The sequence below is a fragment of the Heteronotia binoei genome, chromosome 21, assembly GCF_032191835.1.
Source record: "Heteronotia binoei isolate CCM8104 ecotype False Entrance Well chromosome 21, APGP_CSIRO_Hbin_v1, whole genome shotgun sequence".
Taxonomy (NCBI): domain Eukaryota; kingdom Metazoa; phylum Chordata; class Lepidosauria; order Squamata; family Gekkonidae; genus Heteronotia; species Heteronotia binoei.
The window spans coordinates 197,456,203-197,479,232 of NC_083243.1; the positions used below are offsets into that span (position 1 = coordinate 197,456,203).

A 23,030-nucleotide genomic window follows, 5' to 3' on the forward strand; every position below is an offset into this window, starting at 1 on the left:
TGCCCTTCGAGGGTGAAGGCCTGTTCAGCTCTACCACCGACAATGCACTCCAGGAAATGAAGTATAAACACTTCCAGAAACCTGGGCGTACCGGCATCTTCCAGAGCTGTGAGACAGAAACAGTGGCACAAGCCTTGGGCAAAGAAGCCGTACCAAAAAATCTCCCTGGAACAGTAGTGGAGACCTCGCTCTGCTCAACCTGAGAGTAGGTCCCCATACAGGGACCGTTATGGTTCACAGACCACCGGCAAGTCCAAGGGCACTCGCCCTCAAAAGCAGGGCCTTTGACTTTCTGGCAGCACGCGTCACCGTCCACTCTTCCACTTCGTCTATCCACCTCCGCCCATTCCTTTCAGCCTGTAAGTCCATCACTATGGACAGGTGGGCGGAAGGCTACAAAATAGATTTTGCTCAGATCTGAACCAATCTGTGGTAATTACCACTCCCCCTTCCCCACCTCTGCTGGCGGAGGTGAGCAACCTCTTACAGAAACAAGACATGGAGAGGATCTCTATGGAGGCCAGGACGGGAGGCTTCTACTCTCGTTACTTCCTGGTTCCCAAGCGGGACGGGGGTCTAAGACGAATCATGGATCTTCGGAATCTGAACAAATTTATTTTGTACCAGAAGTTCAGAATGTCCAGTCTGCAAACAATTCTGCCCCTCATCAACCAAGGGGATTGGATGGCAACGCTGGACCTCAAGGATGCATACTTCCACATCAGCATCCATCCTGCATTCAGACATTTCCTTCGGTTTGCAGTAGGTTCTCAGCACTTCCAGTTCAAGGCTCTTCGGTTCGGTCTGTCCACCGCACCTCGGGTGATCACGAAGATGATGAGCGCTGTGGCCGCCCATCTCCGGCTTCAAGGGATAGTTGTCTTTCCATACATTGACGACTGGCTCCTTGTGGCGGAGTCGAAAGAGAGTTTGTCATCCCACATTGCCATCACTCTTCATCTTCTCGACACCTTGGGTCTGCAGGTCAATTTGGAGAAATCACACCTTACTCCATCAAAGACAGTTCAGTTCATAGGGGCTTTGCTGGATACGAACCTTCATTGTGCGTTTCTGCCTCAGCAGAGAGCGATGGACATTATCAACCTTGTCGAACTTCTGCAGAGTCGAAAGTGGGGCACGGCGCAGCAGCTGCAGTGGATGCTGGGGCTGATGGCGGCGACTACAAGCATGCTGCTCTTTGCGAAACTGAGGATGAGAGGCCTACAGCTTTGGTTTCTTCATCAGTTTCGCCCGTTACGGGACTCACTCGAAAGAGGTTTGTAATTCCACCTGGGACACTTCAAACACTGCAGGGGTGGAAGTCAAAGGACAACATTTGTCAGGGAGCTCCCTTCCATCTACCTGCACCAACTTTAACTATCACAACAGATACGTCTTTATGGGGTTGGGGGGCCCACATGGACAATCTGTGTGTGGGGAGTCCTTGGCCTTTGAAATTGACTCACTGCCACATAAATTACTTGGAACTGCTGGCAGTTCACTTTGCTCTTCGGTCTTTCCGCCCCATGGTGGCGGGGAAGATAGTTGCTCTGCTAACAGACAATACCACTGCCCTGTGTTACATCAACAGGCAGGGAGGGACAGTCTCTCGATGGCTTTGTACGCTGGCGCTGGATCTGTGGTCGGAGTGCCTGGACCACAACATCTTTGTGAAGGCAGTGCATCTCCCAGGGGTCCTCAACTTGTAAGCAGACTCCCTCAGCAGGGGTGCGGCTTCCCCGCACGAGTGGGAGTTACAGTGGCGCTTCCTTCAACCCGTGTTTCAGCTCTGGGGGTATCCTCAGGTGGATGTCTTTGCCACAGCCGAAAATTGGAAGTGTCCTCTGTTTTGCTCCAGAGGGGGCTCGGATCCAGAGTCGTTGGGAGACGGTCTGCTGTTCCCGTGGGAAGGTTGGTTCCTTTATCTGTTCCCACCTCTGCCACTACTGACAAGGGTGGTCAACAAGATCGCAAGAGAGAGACTATGCTGTATCCTGGTGACTACCTGGTGGCCTCATCAGAACTGGTTCCCGATCCTGCTCCAACTGACGAGGGGGGTCTTCTACCAGTTTCCGGCAGAACTGGACCTTCTGTCAGCTCAGGACAGTCATGTACTCCATCACAACGTGCCCCACCTGAAGCTGACAGCGTGGTTCATCAACCCTGTGGGTTCTCTAGCAGAGTCCATCATGTTTTCTTGAACAGCAGGAAACTTTCTACCTGCGCTTCCTATGACAGGAAGTGGCAGAGGTTTCTACAGTTCCTAGTTGATCCCTCAGTCTCCCCCCAAAGGGTGGGATTGTCGGTAATTTTTGAGTTTTTATTATCTCTGGTGGATGCTGGCCTTGTTTTTTCTTCCATCAAGGTTTATTTGGCAGCAATTTCTGCGTTCCATGAACCAGTTGAGGGGCACTCTGTTTTTGCACACCCTCATTCTAAGAGGTTTTTGAAGGGTTTGCATAGGCTTCATCCTCTATCGAGATCACCCCCACAGTTGTGGGATTTGACTTTAATGTTGGACAGGCTGACTCGACGTCCTTTTGAGCCGATGGCCACATGTTCATTACAGCTTCTATCTTGGAAGAATACCCATATCTAGTTTTTCAGGAGGCTGGAGTGTCGTTAGTTCCTGATATTTCTTTTCTCCCAAAGGTGGTTTCTCAGTTCCACCTCCACTTAGAAGTTTGATTGCCCACTTTTCATCCTACACCTTCCTCAGATGAGGAACGTAGGTTGCATGCTCTAGATATGAAGCGTGATTTATTGTTTTATTTAAGTCGCTCCAAGAGTTTTCGTAAGGACCAGCAGCTTTTTGTTTCTTATGCTGCTCCTAAGTTAGGTTCCAGGATCTCGTCTCAGCGGCTTTCGAAATGGCTCACTGAGACTATTAAACTGTGTTATTTGTTGTCTAAGAAGCCATTACCTGGGCCTATTCGCGGACACTCTACAAGAATGATGGTGACGTCGGTGGCGTTCCTGAAAGGCGTTTCCCTGACGGATATTTGCAAGGCTGCCAGCTGGTCCTCTCTGCATGCCTTTATGAAGCACTACGCGCTGGACGTGCATGCTCAACAGAGGACTCGTCTGGGAGCTGCAGTGCTGCAAGCTGTTTCTTCTGGTTGACCATCTTCCCGCCTCCAGGTATGTCTTGCTTGCTAATCTCCTATGAGTGTGAAGCACACAGACCACGAAGAAGATAGACAGGTTGCTTACCTGTAACTGTAGATCTTCGAATGGTCATCTGTGCATTCACACTACCCGCCCTCCTTCCCCACTGCTGACAGTCTCCCTCCAGTAGGGGCTTCCAGGGGTTAGGAAGGAACTGACAGGATCCTCGTGCTGGCACCAGCGAGCATGTGCACTGGGACGCCTGCGCATGCCCGTTGGTGCTGAGTGCAAAAAAATCCCGGGCTTTTTAGGTAGATTCGGGGATCAGTGCAGGCGCTCTATCCCATGAGAGTGAATGCACAGATGACCACTCGAAGATCTACAGTTACAGGTAAGCAACCTGTTTTTATGGATATATGAATATGCAATGGATAATTTGACCACTCATCAGCAATGACAGTGCTATTGGGAAAATCAATAGACTGTTTCTGGACCACAAATTTAAAACAAATATTTGTCAGGGACTTTTCAGGGTTTGCATTATTAAACTAGGTTAATAGTGCTGCGTATAGCAACCACAAATTGACTTGAAAAATGTCACAGCCAAATTAGAGTTAACTGGAATGGACTACTCAAGCATTAGACAGCAGTGTAAAATAATGCAAGCAAAAAGACTAGGCTTGGAGCTCTGAATTATCCTTTGGGTCTTTAAAAAGGTCTACTATTGTTTATATGAAGCTGCTTGTTCACATACGACCCAATGTTAGGAGGCAACATCAGGGCGAGAGCTTGGCTTCTAGGCCTTGGTGGCACTCCAGGGCAACTTGTTGACCACTGTTTCACACAGGTTGATGGATTAGATGGCCCACTGGTCTTATCAGAAGGGCTTTTGTTATGATTATAAAGGTACTTGTGTATGTGAAATTCTAAGAAGAGTTACACCCTTCTAAATCCGTTGATGTCTATAGACTTGAAAGGGTGTAACTGCTAAAAGGTAAAGGTAGTGCAAGCACCAGTCATTTCCAACTCTGGGGTGACATTGCATCACAACATTTTCACGGCAGACTTTTTAACGGGGTGGTTTGCCATTGCCTTCCCCAGTCATCTACATTTTTCCCCCAGCAAGCTGGGTACTCATTATACCAGGGGTGGCCAACGGTACCTCTCCATATGTTTTTGCCTACAACTCCCATCAGCCCCAGCCATCATGACCAATGGCTGGGGCTGATGGGAGTTGTAGGCAAAAAAAATCTGGAGAGCTACCATTGGCCACCCCTGCATTATACCAAACTCGGAAGGATACCAAACAATCCAGGAGCTTCCCCAACTCATAAATTCCTCAACAGTGCCAAGTTTGCAAATATATATTCTTCCCATATAAGCACGAAGCCGGAATGCCTCTGACCTTCATATTCCATCCTCCCATTTATAACCTTCACTCATTTATTTGCATGTGCCATCCTCCCATTTGCTGGGTAACAAGTTTCACAAATATTCAGTATCTGGTATGTATTCCTTTTAATAAGCCTGTGAAGTGAAGCAGAATTTTCTCATTGTCATAATATAATTGAACTATTTCCCTGTATGCATTGTAAAGGCAGTGCATAGCAAAAGTTGTTCATTCCAGTTGTTGCTTGGTCAAAGGATTGACTATCATAGAATCATAGAGCTGGAAGGGACCTCCAGGGTCATCTAGTCCAACCCCCTGCACAATATCTCCCCCTAAATTCACAGGATCTGCATTGCTGTCATATGGCCATCTAGCTTCTGTTTAAAAACCTCCAAGGAAAGAGAGCCCACCACCTCCCGAGGAAGCCTGTTCCATTGAGGAACTGCTCTGACTGTCAAAAATTTCTTTCCAATGTTGAGCCAGAAACTCTTTTGATGTAATTTCAACCCATTGGTTCTGGTCCTACCTTCTGGGGCCACAGAAAACAATTCTGCACCATTCTCTATATGACAGACCTTCAAGAACTTGAAGATGGTGATCTTAGCTGCCTCCTCTCCAGGCTAAACATGCCCAGCTCCTTCAACTATTCTTCATAGGACTTGGTCTCCAGCCCCATCATCATCTTTGTTGCCCTCCTCTGGACCCATTCCAGCTTGTCTGTATCCTTCTTAAAATGTGGTGCCCAAAACTGAACACAATATTTGAAGTCAGGTCTTACCAGAGCAGAGCAAAGTGACACCATCACTTCCGTGATCTGGACACTATACTTCCATTGATATAGACCAAAATTGCATTTGTCTTTTTAGCTAACACATCACACTGTTGACTCATGTTCAGCATATGATCCACTAAGACCCCTAGATCCTTTTTGCACATACTACTGCCAAGACCAGTCTCCCCCATCCTATAACCATGCATTGGATTTTTCCTATCTAAATGCAGCACTTTAAATTCATTCCTGTTAAAATTAATTTTATTAGTTACAGCCCGGTTTTTCATCCTGTATCTTTTTTCTGTCTTCTGCTGTATTTGCAACCCCTCCTTCATTCAATTTTTTTATAAAGATGATGAACAAAACAGGCCCCAGGACAGATTCTTGAGGCACTCCACTTGTCACTCCACTCCAAGAGGATGAGGAACCATTCACAAGCACTCTTTGGGTGTGATCTGTCGGCCAGTTATAAATCCACCTAATGGTAACAGAATCCAAACCACATTTTACCGACTTGTCAACAAGGATAGTAAATGGAAAAGCCTTATGTCTACAGCATTCACCTGATCCAGCAGGGTAGTAACCTCAAAAAAAAAAGATAAGATTAGTTTGACATGACTTGTTCTTGAGAAACCCATGCTGGCTTTAGTAATCACAGCCATCCTTTCTAAGTGTTCCAGGAGACTGATAATATGTTCTAAAACTTTTCCAGGTATAGACATCAAGCTGACAGGTCGGTAGTTACCCGGATCCTCCTTTTCCCCCTTCTTGCGGATGGGGACAACATTTGCTTGCCTCCAGTCTTCCAGTATTTCACCTATTCTCTCAAGAAATTTTTAAAAATAATCACCAGAGGCTCAGAAATTACACCCACAAACTCTTTTAGTACCCTTGGATGAAGTTCATCAGGCCCTGAGTACTTTGTTTCATTTAAAAAAACTAGGTGTTTATGCTAATCTTAGGTTGCAACTCCCTTCCCTCATTATATGTTCTGTTTTTGCCATGTTGAGCACTGCTTCCCTCAGAAGAGAAAACTGAGGAAAAGTAGGAATTGAGCAGTTCTGCCCTCTCTTCATCACCTGTTACAATTTCACTTTCTTGCCCTCAAAACAGGCCTACCATGTCCTTGGTCTTTTTCTTACCCTGAACATACGAACCCTTTTTGTTGATTTTGGCATCTTTGGATAGCCTAAGCTCATACTGAGATTTAGCTTTTCAAGTTCAAGTTTATTCACAGCAGAAGCCAGCAGAAACAATACAGATAAAACCAGTGCTGGTTACAGTAACCCATATAAATTATGCTGAGAGAACAGACGTAGAATTGCTACAATCAATTATAAAACATACATACAGTTAATAATGGGATTAAACATTTTAAAAGCTACCAACTAAGAGAGAGAAAGAAAATGCCTAGCTATTACCCTTCTGAGCCATGAGTGACTTTCTAGTTCTGGTGGCAAGCCAGCCAAATTTAGCTAATTTGAGTATAACCATAGGGTTCCTATCATTCAAAAGATCTTTCAGTTGTTGCGTTTTTGGATTAAGAGTGGTAGGCAAGATTGCAGGAAAAGGAAGGATTTCATGGTGAATGTTGCACACCTTGCTGTCATATAGGACATGTACTAAAGATTCTATCCCTTCATTACAGCTTTTCTAACTTTTTCTCTACAAGCACTGGTGATTTGTTTATATTCACCCTTGGTTCTAAGGCCCTCCTTCCATTTCCTAATTGAGTCTTTTTTATTTCTCAAGTCTTTAGAGAGCTGTTTATGGAGCTACCTCGGCTTTGTTAGGCTTCTTCCATTTTTTCTTCTCATAGGAATCGTCTGTGATTGTGCTTTCAATATTTCGTTTTTAAGAAACTTCCACCCCTTTTGAACCCCCTTCTCCTTAAGTATTTCTGACCATGGGATTTTACCCAGCATAGTTCTAAGTTTGTTGAAGTTTGCCTTTCTGAAGTCCAAGCTATAGGTCTGACCAAATACAGCTTTTTCCTTCCCTAAGATTGTAAATTCCAAAATCGCATGGTTTCTACCTCCCAGGGTGTCCACAATTTCCACCGCATCAACCAACGCTTCCCTGTTGGTGAGAATCAAGTCCAAAACAGCAGATCCCCTTGTTTCCTTCTCCACTTTCTGGAAAAGGAAGTTGTCAGCAAGACAAGTCAGGAATTTATTTGACCTTTCATTTTTAGCAGAGTTGGACATCCAGAAGATGTCTGGGTAGTTGAAATCTCCCATGATCACTATGTTCCTTCTCTTGGAGAACTTTGCAGTATATTGTAGGAGTATCTCATCCAAGTCCTCTGCCTGGCTTGGTGGGCTATAGCAGACTCCCACCATAATATCACTGTTATTTCTTACTCCTTTTATTTTTACCCAGAGACTCTGAATTGAGCTGCCTTGGTCAGATTCATGCATTTCTTCATAAGTATGTACCTCCCTCACATAATGCAGAAAGCCTCTGCTCTTTCTTATTTGTCTGTCCCTTTTAAATAAGTTGTACACCCCTCAATCCTAATATTCCAATTGTGAGTGTCATGCCACCAAGTTTCAGTAAGGCCTATTAGGTCATAGTCTCCTTTCTGTATTAGGACTTCCAGTTCCTCCTGCTTGTTTCTCATAATCTGTGGATTAGTTTAGAGACATCGGAATCCATGTTTTATGCATCCTGCAAGTTAATGTTACCGAGTGTATGCCCACTCTTTGGAAAGCTTTAGTGTTCTTATCCCCAGTTACTGGCATTATAAAAGGCTTTGAATTATTGTCTCGCTCCCCCATACAATTCAGTTTAAAACCCTCCTTATTAGGTTAGCAAGGCTGTTACCAAATACCCTTTTTCCTGCCTTTGTAAGGTGCAAACCATCTCCTGATAGAAGATCACCATCTTGAAAGCATGAGCCGTGGTCCAGAAATCCAAATCTTTCCTTATGACACCATCAACGTAGCCAGTTGTTTATTTGAAGTATTTTTCTTTCTCATTGTAAGCCATGGCCTTTGACAGGAAGAACTGATGAAAACACAACCTGCTCCTTCACCTTCTGAGCCAGAGACACATAGTCTCTTTTAATACATTCAGGGCTGTGACTGGTAGTTATCATTTGCTCCCACATGGATCAGCAAAAAAAGATAATAATCTGTGGGCTTGATAAGTCTTCCTATCCTTTCACGTGTGCACCTGGCAGACAGCAGACTGCTTGGGATGACAAGCTGGTCGACACACTTTGGGCTGCATCCCTCTGAGCAAGGAGTCTTCAATTACCATCACCCTTCTCTTCCTATATTGGGGAGCAGAAGCTCCAGGCTTCTTATCCACAGGATCCTGAGAAACTTTCTTCAAACTTTGTGGAGGCTGGGGTAGTAGCCCTTGTTCCAGTGGTTCAGAATCAGTTTCTGTGGGGAGATCCTTGATCCGATTGCTGAGCAGTAGAGGCTCAGAACATCTGGTTTTCCTGCTCCTTCGGGTTACATTTTTCCATGAACCCTCCTCCTGTGTGAGTTCTCTTCTAATTGCTGAGATACCCTGCCTCCTGTTGTCCTTTCAAAATTGCTTCATGGGTTCTGTCCAGAGAATCTTCACCTTCCTTTATACATTGTAGTGTGGACAATCATGTCTCCAGTCCCCATATCTTCTCTTCCAGCAGGGTTGCTAACTTACACTTGCTGCAAGTGTAAGTGTTGCAACTCTCAAGAAGAAATACAAAGATCCCACAGAGTTTACACATCACTGCTTCAGCTCCCTCACCAGCTATGCTGCTGCAAATCCATTTCAAAATTCTTTCTCTTTATCTTGACTTCCCTCTAAATTCCACTACCAACTGCCACTTGAGACTACTTGTGAGGAACTATTCACCTTCCTACAGAACCCCCAGGCCAAGAGCCCGTTGGCCGCAGGCCAAGGGCTCTTCAGCTCACGCCAAAGGCTTGTGCCTCTTTGTAGCCACACTGCTTTCAAAAAGCCAAGCAGTGCTGTCAATTGAAACTTGTTTGAAACAGGTTGCCTTGAGTTTCAAAAGGTTGTCTGCTTGCAGTTGCTGATGCCTTCATGAGACATATATTGTTCTTGCAGAGCCGACTGACTACAAGTACTGTAGGCCAGATTGTTGGCCTCCAGTCTGATGAGATCAAGCAGATTGTGTCAGAATATGCTGAAAAGGTAAGTTATTGATCTGGTTGTTGTAGTAAATGATAATTGAGCTGTTGGCCTTCAACCCCCTCTGCCCCCAGTCTTTCAAGACTCTGAGTTCCTTTGTTCTATTTTTTAAAAACACCTGTGTTCCACAGGAACAGTGCTGTCAATGTGGTCTCATTTCTTGCAAACAACTTCTTGAAGGCATTCTTGGGAGTTGGCTGGAGTTGTGCCTGTATGTAATGTTAAGGAGATAGCTGTACCTGACATCATAAAGAGTGGTATTGAATTCCCAGCCTGTTCAGAGGGATCACAATAAACAAATATGCGAATTCAGCTTCTTGTATGGCCATTTGAAAGCACGTATATGATGATATAACTATGCTGATGCCTTTATACACGTGTTTGCTCCATTTGTGTACAAAGTTGGGTGGGAGGTGATAACCGTGCTCATGGGACAGGGAAGTGCTCAGTTTTTCCTACTCCTAATAGCTTCTCACATTCTATTTTCTCCTCACTGGATTCTGATACTAGAAGTCAGCTCAGCTTGAAAGGGGGAAAACACCTGGAGTTATAGCCACAAGGCAAAAAGCAGTGGGTGGAACAAGGATTTGACAGACACCTGGCCTGCATACACCTTTTACACTTTAGATTGCCATCCACCTGTCTCCAGCATGATTGGAACAGACCCTACTTAGCTTCCAGGATGTGATGATATTGGGCTAGGCTGGGCTATCCAGGTCAGACTTCTACCAATGGGTTTGCCAGTGTTGCATGTAGTTTCGCTGCAGGATTGACAATGGAAACTCAGTTCATTACAAGGCTTTTTAGTCATTCAAATCTAGAAGCAAGCTTTGCACCAGCAGTCTAAAAAATGTCTTTATATATAAATGCAAAAAACCACCATTGAGTTTTCTGCCCTTTAGAAAGGATGCAGTCTGGTTGTTCACTCAGTGTTAGCAACTTTTTTTCTGGCTGACAAATGTGCAGCTATCAGTCAGGGGAGTAAATTACAGAGGCTGAACAGTATTTAGTTCTTTAGCTTGTTTTTTTTTTCAGAATGAGAAGCTGAATATAAGTGGTGGAAAGGCTAAATGAGCCACTAAAGTTAGAATTGCTGAGGAAATGTGTGCTGTAGAGTTCAATCAATCAATCAGTCTATTGCATTAGCAACAAAATGCCATAGCAACCAACAACCAGACACAACAATAAAAAAACTTAATAAAATAATAGCATTATATTAATCATTATAAAATTTAGGCTGAATTATCCATAAAATTTATCCAATGACATCCTAAGAAAACAACCCACAATGGTAAAAAGGAGAGTAGTTAAGATATCTCATTACTCTTTTTTTATCTATAATGGCAGTCACAAACCTTGCCACTTGGAAACGAATATATTTATCTCTATCTGACAATAGGAATACTAATTTCTCTTGGTCCAACCTTCCAAGAAGGTGAGATAAAATGGTACACAAAAACCTATTTCGTTCTGCCTCATATTTTACACAATAAAATATGACATGAGATAGGTCTTCAATAGACATTTGATCACAGGGGCAAATTCTTTTCTCATAAGGTATCCGCTTAAAATGAGCTTCATTGGCCAGTAATGGCAAGATATCAAAACGAGCCTAGTAAAAGCTTTTGGATTCTTGAAATTAATTAGATTAACAAAATATGGAGAAGATACCAGAGGTGAGGGAGATAACACTATAAATCACAGAAATTCTCAATTTGCCTAATGCCAAATTAGATCACATATCTTGAATACACTGATCCAACAATATTTGCTTGACAAGAGATTTGGCATTGTAAAATTCAAAGGATCTCAGATAATCAACTGAGAAGCCAAGCTTGGCCACTGTTCTCAAAACAAAACTGCACCAAGACCTATCCTTCATTTTCCCATATGCTAAAGTAAGTAATTTGGAAGCCTTATGAAAAATAATCTTCAACCCAAAATTGATAGTTATTTTATGAACTAAGGTTGTTATCTGAGATAAAGATAATTCTATTCTAGTCATTACAGAAGGTGTTGAAGGCAGGACAGCAAGAAGCCTGCATGTAAATTTATTTTGGGAAATTCCTAAAGTATGAAGATTTCCAGAAGCCCATACTGGCGCTCCATACAGAAGTTGGGGTAATAACTATTTTGTAGCATCCACCACTTCTCCTATAAAATCGCAATAGCCCCACAGCAGCTTTTTCAAGATTACACCTAGCGTAGTCAATATGAGAGGCCCAAGAGCCTAATTGATGGAACAGCACACCTAAATACTTGAAAAAGGGAACCTGTTTTAGTAGTTTCTCATCCATTTCCCACTTATAATAATGTGGTCTTCTAGCAAAGACCATATATAATAATGGGGTCTTCTAGCAAAGACCATAATCTTGGTTTTATCATAGTTTACATACAATAGATTGTCTTTGCAATATTGGCTAAAATGTCTCAATAATCTTCTAAGGCCAATTTGGGTATGAGAAATTAACAAGGTGTCATCTGCATAAAGTAGGGTAGAAATAAATTTCTCTCCTACTTTAACTGGGAAAAACTGGGGACTTGCTAGATAGTCTACGATATCATTCAGGTATAAGTTAAAAAGAAGTGGGGCCAAAATGCACCCTTGTCAGACTCCTTTTGTTGCTTTAACTGGGTTGGACAATTAACCATGAAGGCCAAGTTGAATCTTCATACGTATTGAATCTTCATACCTTTTATACATTCAAGCAACCTATGGTCAATATTCATATTACTCAGTTTTGTCCATAGGTGGTTTCTTGAGATCGAATCAAGTGCAGCTTTAAGATCCACAAATACCACATAACAAGCTTTTGAAAGTTCGAGTTGTATAGTTACTAATAAGATGATGCAGTAATAAACAGTGGTCAAAAGTGGAGTGACCCTGTCTGATGTGGTACTATCAAATTATTCTCTGATACCCATATTTCCAATTTATATAAAAGATGTCTAGCATACTGTTTCTCGACTACATCTAGCAAGCTTATTAGCCTATAGTTTGCAGGGTTGGTATGATCACCTTTCTTATAAATTGGGAGCACAATAGAGGAGGTCCATTCTTTATAATAATATAATAATAATACTTTTTATTGATATTCCGCCCTCCCCGCCGGGGCAGGCTCAGGGCGGCTGAGGAAATCTGCCAGTCCTATCAGTATTAGTGAAGAGAGTGGCTAAAATAGGTGCCCACCAGTTTTGAAAGGTCTTAAGCATATTTGGTGGTATAAGATTTTCACCTGGGGCTTTATTACTCTCATTGAGGAAATGAGGGATTTTATTTCACAGTTACAGAAATTAGTTATAATTTCATCCAGGCAAACTAGTCAGTAAGGAAGTGGGTGGATAATTAATTGCAATGCTGTCATAAGGTTGATCATTGAATAACTTTAAAGCGTTCTTCCAATTGTTGTTTGAAAATATAAGAATCTGATTCAAACCAAACACTCCCTTCCGAGGCTGCAAGAATTCTCCAAAACTTTGACATATCCCTCTGATTTAAAGCCAATGCAAGTTCTTGCCAAGATTCTCTTATTGAAGTTAATTTTTTCTCTTAATTAAACGCTTATAATTATTATGATGATCAAAAAAAATTTAGATATAAAATTCACTTCCTTTTGTTTATATGCCCTAACAGAACGCCTAAGCTGTTTTTTCATGTCAATATACTATCAAACCATCTATTGTTAATTTGCTGCCTCCCACTTGATAATTTACCACTCTTGACCAAGAAAGGTTTTAACAATTCAATTAGTTTTCCATAGAATGACAAAATAATCTCAGGATCCTTTGTTGCCAATAATTTTTCTTTTATTTAAAAGTGAGTCACTATAAAATACTATAAAGCACCTGCTGTAATTAATTCCATCTCAATCAAATATTAGTTATAATTTCAATTTGAGGGAACTTTGCCTTGCAGGCACATATGGATCCCAAGCCGAAATATAAAATATAAGAGGTTGATGATCACTCTCGGGGAGTGACCCAACTTCAAAATGTAACATTTTGCTGCAAAAAGATAGGGGAATTAATAGATAATCACAATAGCTCCCTTACAGCTAAATAAGTAAATTCTCCATATTTGTCCCCTTCAAAGTTACCATTTGATATGATAAGGCCTAATTTATCAATCAAACAGATGAAATTACATCCATGTTTGTTGACAACAAGGTCTTTTGTCTTCCTCCTACCATTATAAAATTCACCATCAAAGCTATTGCCAATACAGACATTAAAATCTCCTAAATAAAATTAGTTGTGCCTTAGGATAAGTATTTTCAAGGTCACATATATTATTTTCCAAGTCTAGCGAGAAGTTCTCATAGCAGTAAAGTGAAGAATAAGGAGGAATATAAACATTTACTGTCAAAAAAGACTGTAATTTCAAAAGGCAAGCCATTGCTAGAGGTGAGAAGAAGGGAGAAATGTCATATCACAATTCAGTGAAGTTGAAATCAAACATACCAAACCATCACTAGGGCGACCTTTAGCAACTGGAGGTGTGGCATTAAGTGAGCAGGGTAAGAAACCCATTTAGCATCAGTTTTGATGTTAACCAGGACTCTTGGAGAAAGATTATATCACACCCTCTTATACATAGGGTCCTGAATTTTGTTAAACCAGTCTGACACATTCTATGAAATACACTTTAAATAATCTTCACTCTGGGTTTCAAATTGTCAATCTAATTTCTCTATTTTATCCAATTTCTTTGAATCCACTAAAACTGACCCATTGAGCTGATACTAGTTTAGAAGCCTCTACAGGGCCAACAGGAAGAGGGCCAGTTGTGCCAATCTCATGCTCCTTTAAATAAAATGTTCTCCAATCAAAGGGTCAGACTTAAAGGGAGCACCCACTGATTTGTCAAATTCTGCTTCTAATTGCATCTGATATGATACTTCTAAATGAGCTGGAATAACAGTTGGAGAAAGTGGTACAAGCTTCTGAGGATGATCATCTAATTCCAATAATCTATTCCTCAAGTGCTCAAGACTGTCAGTAATTGACTTTTTCTCTAATGCTGGAAGGATCTAATTAATTAAATCTGACTCCAGGACATACCATACCAAACCTTTAATGGCATAACAGTTGCGAATAAAAATACACAGAATATAAAAATTTAAACATTGGAGATAAAATCAAAACGAAACCGAGCTTACAGATACATTCATACATGGTCAGATTTAAATTTAAGGATGTCAGTCAAAAATTTTGCCGCAACCTCACTAACCTCCCCCTCAGTATCGTTCACTAAATAATAACAGGGAGGCAGAACAGACAAATCTGGGGAGAAAGAAAGCTTGCAAAATAAATCTTCACGGAGATTATGATAAAAAGAACAATCAAGCAATATATGCTGAATTGAGTCTGGAATATTCGCTCCACAGGAACAGAGTCTGTCGCTTAAAGGGACTCGATGATGTCTCCCTTGTAAAACCTTGGAGGGAAATGCATTTAGTCTAACCAACATAAATGCCTTGCAATTACTTGGAATGGTTAAGTCTGATAGATAATGGGGCATTTTGCCGCAGAAAGCATTAAGACCTAAGGAAGTAGGGGAGCGAATATAAGGGTCTGTTGGACGTAGTTTCGTTTCCTCCAACTCCAGTAATCTCAGTTTAATACATCTGAAGATATATGACTCATCAGAAGTAAAAAAATCATCAACCTCTATCCTCAACTGGTTAAGTTTGGACATAAGAACTTCTGACCGGGATGAAATATATGGGTCTCTTTTCATACAATCAAGAAGACTGTTAAGATCTGTTCTAAAGTGAATTTTGAGCCAGAATTTAAACATTGCAATCCAGGCGTTTGTCTCTACCAAAGACTAACCCACTTCAGAGCAGAGAGCAAAGTAGGACACACATTTTGGCATACCAAGAATTTGTCTAAAAAATGAGGCTTGAAACTCCTCCACTTTCTTGGTAAATGCTGAGAGCCATATAGGGATACTATAGAGAATTTGGGCTAGCGTTTTAGCTTTGAATACCTTAATTGCTGCCGGAACTAATTGGTTGCCGCCTGTAAAGAAAAATTGTTTAATTTGAGCAACTGAACATTTAGCCAAGTTGACAGTGTTGTTATGCTGTGAAACCCAGCTTAACTTGTGGTTAAAAGTGATCCCCAAGTATTTAAAAAAATTTGTTTGCTCAGTTGTTGAGTTGTCAATAAACCATCTCTGTGGGCGCCAGCAATTTGAAAAGACAACTACTTTAGATTTGGCATAATTGATAGAGAGTGAATTACAATTACAGTAGTCATAGAAGGCATTCAAATACCTTTGCAGGCCCACTCTTGTGCAAGAGAGGATGGTAGTATCATTGGCATAAAGTAATAAGGGGACCACTCGACTTGCTTGTTTAGGTGGATGACCATTAATAGGGTTCAAAAATTGTACCAGGTCAGTTAAAAATAAATTTAAAAGATGCGGGGCCAGCACACAACCTTGTTTAACCCCCTTTAACACTGGGATTTTGCTAGTCAGGTCACCACTAGAAGAAAATTTCACTTGGCAAAAAGTATTAGAATGAAGTTTCCTCAAGAGAAGCAGCAAACGAGGGTCCATTCCCAGGTAACCTAGCTTAATCCATCGTTGGGCTCTATCTATTGAATCAAATGCGCCCTTCAAGTTCCGGTATGCATATATTTTTCAGCAAGGAAGGCCAGAGTGCAGCAATGGTCCATAGCAGATTTGCCTTTGGAGAAGCCAATTTGTTCAGGACCTATGATGTTGCCTAGGTGCATCCAGTCAGTTAATTGGAGTTCTAAATGTTTGCCCACTATAGATAATAAACTAATGGGGCAGAAATTTTCTGGTAACTCCAACCCCCTCTTTTTGTAAATTGGGATAATTATAGAAGAGTCTGGGATGGAGCCATGTAAATCAATGAAAGAGAACAATTTTGCGAAGGGCAAGAGCCACCAATCGGCAAACTTTGTGAATACCTCAGCGGGAAGGCCATCAGGGCCTGGTGCTTTACCCACTTTTAAATTCTTCAATAAATCACTGATTTCCTCTAGAGTTACTGGAGGCCAGACCGGCATATCAATAACTTTGGGGTTTGCTAATATAGGAGGGGGTACACATGGAGCAGCAAAAATGTTAGAGAAGTAATCAACCCATGTTTGCGCAGAAATATTTGGGTCAGTAACAGAATTGCTTTTTAGATTACCCGAAATGATTCTCCAGAAAGTCTTATTATCATTTGATTTTATCGAGTGGTAAAGTTGGTCCCATTTATTCTGAAAGAAAACTTTCTTTTTGGATGTAATAAGCTCCAGGTAGGCTGTCTTACAAGCAATACAGGCCTTAATTTTTGTTGGGTCTTTGGAGTGACAGGCCTCTTTAAATAGTGCTCTCAGTTCTTGTTTCTGAGCTAAACAGTCTGTATCGAACCAGCTAGAGAAACTGGACCTAGACAAAATCACAGGTTTAGCTTTAGCACTACAATAATCAATTAATAATGAGAAACCTGAAAGGATTGTATCATCTGAATTGGCATTTATGATTGAATCCCTTAATCTGCACAGTGCCTCAGAGCCAAAGAGGGAAGAAAACTCCCTTTCTAGGGCCGGGGACCACTTGATTTTTTTTTAGAACATTCTCAGAGGCCTTCACAGATGGGAAGATGATACCATATTAACCTCCAGATCCAGGGGCAAGTGGTCCTTTTCTGTGTGCGAAATCAATGTAAAAGTTATCAATGGATGATAGAAGGTTAGCATAAAAATGATGATAAAAGGTTAGCAACATTAGCGAAAGTGGAAGATGATCACCTAAATAGAAGGGTTCAACATGTAAACCCATAACCATTGAAACTAGATTAGATGAAACTAAAAAATAGTCTATTAGACTGCATCCATTTTGAAAATTGAAAGTCTAATCACCACAAGGATCTATTCCTCTCCTGCCATTCAGAACAACCAAATCATTTTCTAAAGTAAAAGGTAATATAAGCAGACCAGCCTTATTTATTTTGCAATCCCTAGTAGATCTATCACTTAGAAAAAATTGATATTCATCAGCATAGTCATCTGGAAGCCTTCTAGCGGCTGAAAACCAATGAGCATTAAAATCTCTAGCCAAAATTAAAGAGGCTTCAGGATACATAGAAAGATCACTCAGTTGCTCAGAGAATGAGTTCCACATGGATCTCAATTCACCATCTACTATGAGAGGTGGTAGGTAAACAGTGACATTATCAGAATAGCACCTTCCACAGATATCATGGCTGGCAAAGCTAGGGATGAGGCATGCAATTGCACTACCAACCTTAAGCCTGAGATCAAACATGCGAGGCATCCCTCAGGTCGGCCTCCCTTGGGGTATGTTGGGCTCTAACTATGAAACCAGTGAAATCAGGAAGGGAAATTTCACCAGTCAGCAAAGTTTCCTGGAAAAGGATGATGCCTGCATTACAAAATAATTGCGTAAGCTCTGGAAAAATTCTTTTCGAGGCCCATCCCACTACATTCCAAGTTAAAATATGCAGTTTATAAAGTTCAGGTCAATCCTGGTTGGTTTGATCCGTAATGTGTCAGATGGTTAAAAAGTCTTTTTTTGTAACCGGACTGTGTCAATTTACCACAACCACTTCTGGTTCAAGGGGTACAGGGAAGGAAGTGGCAGTTGGGCGGAGTCTTTGGAATGAGACTAAACTAGAGGGTCTAGGGGTATAAAATACTTCCTCAGCTGTGCCAACTTCAGTTCTGTTTCTTTGCTGGATGGCAACATGTTGCTGTTGAAGAAACTGGAACCTCTGAATTAGATTATTTTGCTCTTCTTCAGGGAGGGTGCTAAATGAGGGGGGAAAGGTCTTCCTCAACTTTATTGAAAGCCAGTTCGTTCAGTGCCAAATCTTTTCTTTCTTCTAATGGTGATGACTCCTCAAGAGGATTAATAGCTGCTGAGGGTTCCCTAACTTCCTTAGAGGTCTCCATGGCTCCATGAGGATAGGATGATGGGTGTAAGTCAACTAACATCACCTCCTCCTCCTCTTCTTCATTATCAGAGCGTTTGTTCCTTAAAGATGTAACATTGGGATTCAAATAGTTTATACTCCCTTTAGAAACTTCTTCATTTGTTTTAATTGTTGTTGTGTTGTAATCAGTTTTATCTTTCATGACTTGGAGGTGGTGGCAAGATGGTTCTGAATCAGTTTTGCAGGTCAGAACGGAATTTGACTAGTTCCACTTCCTGCCTGCCTCTGCCTGCAAACTCTGCTTTCTGTCACAATAGAATCTGATGCAGCATTGTTTAACCTGTGTTGTTGTTCTTCGTTTTGGCTGGATCCAATTATTCTCTCCCATTTCCCTCGCTTAATGTCACAGGGATACTGGATCCAACCCATTGTTCATTTTTTCTGGTGTTGTCAAAGACAGCCCTATACAAAGATTAAACTAGTTTATGCCTTTATGAATTAAATAAGGTTTTGAGCAATAATCCATTTCTCTTGTGCTTTTTTGCTGTCCCCACCCCACCCCCCCCCCCAGCAATTAGGGCTTTCCACAGAGGAACGTCCAGAAAGACTTGGAGCTGTTCAGCAGCACAGAAGGAAGCTGGCCTCACTAAACAAGCTGATACTGCAGAAAAGAAAACTATTGGAAGAGGTATGCTTTTGAACTTTGCATCTCTTTTAGTTAACTGTATCTTAAACAATTTGCCTCTCTGAATTTATGGAAAAGTTTTAGACACAAAAGAAATGGGGAAAGATGTGGCAAGAAAAGAAGCACTCAAAGGCTTTCTGTGCATGTAATTTGAAGATGTAATTTGAACACACAGCTCTCTGCTTGTGTGTGTGAGAGAGAATCACATTTCCTCTCTCCTTGGCTCTCTGTGAGTTGAAAAGAGCAGATGCAGCTGTAAAAGTGATTCAGATAGGCCTGGTAGGCTTCTTCTAAGAGGGAGTAAGAACATAAGAGAAGCCATGTTAGATCAGGCCAATGGCCCATCCAGTCCAACACTCTGTGTCAAATAGTGGCCAATATGTGTGTGTATACACACACACACACTCTGATCTGTTACCCGGTAGAAAAATAGCAGCCAACCCTTCATCTCTTTGAGACTAGTCCTCCCGAACCAGAGACATTTCATCTCCTGTCAGCTTTCCCCCAAGATTTAGTTTAAAAACTGCTCTGCCACCTTTTTGATTTTAAGCGCCAGCAGCCTGGTTCCATCCGGGGACAAGTGAAGACCATCTCTTTTGTACAGCTCCCGCTTGTTCCAGAAAGCATCCCAGTGCCTATAACAAACTTAAACCCTTCCTCCTTACACCATCGTCTCATCCACACATTGAGACTTCTAATTTGTGCCTGTCTCTCCTGCCCTGCACGTGGAACAGGTAGCACTTCTGAGAAGGCCACCTTGGAGGTCCTGGCCTTAAGTCTCCCGCCTAGCAGCCTAAATTTTTCCTCCAGGACCTCACGACTGCATTTTCCCCACATCGTTGGTGCCAACATGCACCACGACCACAGGCTCCTGTCAAGTCGGCAGATTCAATAACGAGTCTTTGTTGATAACAAAGTAGCTAGTTTATTGATATCATGGTTCTCGACTACAAGGAGATTGAAAGACTAAAGATCATACAGTAGAATGCAATCATATAAGGTACACTTCAAAGGGATTCTTGAGGGAGGGGTACTATGCAGGGCACATTCACACATTGATGTTATAATTTTGTTCTCAGGCCTGCTTTGGCCTTGAGCGTCTCTTCGGCTCCAACCGCCCCCGATGCCCAGCCTGAGAAGGCCTGATAATCTCTTTCACATATTCCCATTTCAAAGCACAACTACATAACAAAGGAAAGGAGGGGGGTGAGGAGAGTTCAAGCTAACAGCATTGGCATACAGTATGGCTTTACCCAGGATGCTTCGCTCTTGAACCAAAGATTGAGTGCAGGCCTGACCAGAGTTAAAGCAGACTTGACAGCTTCTCCCCAGCACTGTCTTATCAGCCTATCTACTACACACGTAATGTCCGCTACCTTCGCACCAGGCAGGCAAGTCACCATACAGTCAGTACGCGGTTTCGCCACGCAGCTGTCTACTTGCCTAAGGATCGAATCACCAACTACCAAAACCCCCCCTCTCCCCCTGCCCAGGGATGGTTCCTTGGCGCGAAAGGATTCCTGCTCACCAACTGAAGAAGAGGTCCCTTCTGAGGGCGCATTCCCCTTATCCTCAGCACGGTGCCCTGTTCCTGTCAGAACTGGAAGAACTCCAAACGAGGCCCAAGACTTTGTTACAAAAGTATAGGCGTTTATTGAGAACTACAGAGCTGAAGGCACAGGATAACACTGATACCGAAAGTTAGCATTGGTTACATTTTATGCGGTTATGGTGACAACAATAAAACGATCTTTCACACGGCTAGAGACAACTGTCTGTTTCTCAGGGTCTGTTATCAGTAAGGGAAAATGGAGTCCTGCTGAGAAAGCCCGACTGGCCCGGCTTCAAAGGGGCACCTGCAGATGTTGACCAGAGGCTATCTGTCACCCTTCAGTGATCACAGTTTTTTTGAAATGCACAAGAATGCTGGTTAGTTGCTGAAGCAAGGTTGCATAGGTTAGTGCCTGGTTACAATAGGGAGTCACATAGGCTAACAGCACATAGGAAAGTTCAAGTTCTGACAGTTCCCTCTTGACCCTCACGCTCTCTGGCAGCAACGGGGCTGCTACGTTCAGAGCGGGGCTCATCTAATACGCCCCGAGAGTCTTCCCCAAGTGTCTAACTGACCATCTCTGCTTCTCCAGGGCAGTCACCTAGGCCTCAAGGGTACGAACTCGTTCCCTGAGGACCAGGAGCTCCTTGCATCGAGCACACACCCAAGACTTCTGTCCTTTGGGCAGATAGTCATACATGTGACACTCAGTGCAAAACACTGGAAAGCCCCCACCCCACTGCTGGCATTCTATCTTCATGATCTATATATATATATATATTTATATATAATATATATATATATATATATATATATTAAAATATACAGTCTTCTTTAAATGTTGTTTGTTTAAGTGGCTCCCCTTCTGGAGGCTCAACTTACCGTATTGGGAGAACAAGGAAATTTGGGATCTGGGTTCCTGGTCCTTAGAGAGCCCCTAGGCGAAGAGCCACAGGCCAAGAGCCCTTTAGCTCTCGCCCTTCAGCTTGCGCCTTTGGCAAGGCGCAGCTTAAAATGCAAAGAGGGTGGAGCACAGCCACTCCTAAGCAATCAGTAGCAATCACTCTCAATCACTTTCACCTTTAGCCCACTCAACCAAACAAGCAGCAGTTCCCCAGCTATCACAACTCAGAATTTTAAGCAGTCACACAAACCTCAGAATGAAGTCTTTCAAAACTCAGAAATTCTCAGCAACTTCTCCAGCTGTCTCAGCTATCAGAGCTGCTTTGCTCTGTTCTGCTCTCTCTCAGACCTCTGTGAGTGATCAGGAAAAGCAAGCAAAATGGTTTCTAGAGCCCATTTTAGGAAATTGTATTTTCTAACCAGTCCAGTTTATACTGGCTAAAGATCTAATAAATGTTATGGTCTTGTCTGCACTTGTGTGTTATCAGACTGGCTTTATAAGACTATGTTGGCATTGCCTACAAAGACCAGATCCACAAATCCAGAGACAACCCATCAACTATGAGAGTAGCCCGCTAGGACTAGGCTTCCTTCCTTCTCTTGCAGCCTGCCTTGGCCTTGGGGAGGATCTGGTGGCCTGCTTTGTAGCTTAGTAAAGCACAGATTGCACAGACCTAGAGTAGATGTCTTCAATATGTTACCCTTTTGGATATTCTTCCTTGTTGCTCTTGGAAAGTTGGGGGTGGGGATGGGGGGAGGGGGTCTGTTTTGAGTAGCAGATTGACTTGGTTTATGTTTTCTGCAGACATAATGCTGTATAAACATGTCATTGTTGCATATAATTTATAATTCAGTTAGTTCTGGTTTATTTAACAGATGCTGTATCACAGGGGTGGCCAACAGTAGCTCTCCAGATTATATTGAAAATATAATTATATTGAAAATAAGCATCTAAGTATTTAAAATACTTTCCTTGCTCTATCTCTTTACCATCAGTAATCCATTTGTAAAGTCTCCACTTTTTTGAGAAAACTAGGATTTTGGACTTCTCATAATTGAGCTGGAGCTTATTACTAGTAAAATACAGAACACAACGGGACAAAAGACATCTTAAGCCCACTCTAGAGCAGGACAACAGCACCGTATCGTCAGCATAAAGTAACAAGGGTACATGTAATGCACCGAGTTTTGGACTACGGCAGTCAGGACCAGACAGCTGAATAGCCAGGTCATTAAGGAAGAGATTGAATAAAAAGGGAGCCAGAATGCAACCCTGTTTGACACCCTTATTGGCAGCAATCTTCAATGTTAGATTTCCTGCTAATGAGCATTTGATCTGGCAGGCGGTAGAAGTGTGTAATCCCTTAATAAGCATAAGGAGTCTTTTATCCATGTTTAGTTGATCTAGCTTAATCCAGAGGAGGTCCCTGTCAACTGAATCAAATGCACCTTTTAAATCTAAAAAAGCAATAATTTCTGGTTATTTTGCACAGTATACTTGTTGACTAGATGGGATAGGGTAATGCCGTGGTCTAAAGTGGTCT

The 23,030-nt window shown here is 42.1% G+C and overlaps 1 protein-coding gene across 1 annotated transcript in view; it reads left to right on the forward strand.

Annotated features, from left to right (window-relative positions):
- CCDC93 (coiled-coil domain containing 93) overlaps positions 1 to 23,030 on the forward strand; it is a 130,290-nt gene that overhangs the window by 53,487 nt on the left and 53,773 nt on the right. The window contains 2 exon segments of the mRNA XM_060262457.1: positions 9,339 to 9,425; positions 18,918 to 19,034. Of these exon segments, the coding sequence (XP_060118440.1) occupies positions 9,339 to 9,425; positions 18,918 to 19,034 (204 nt within the window).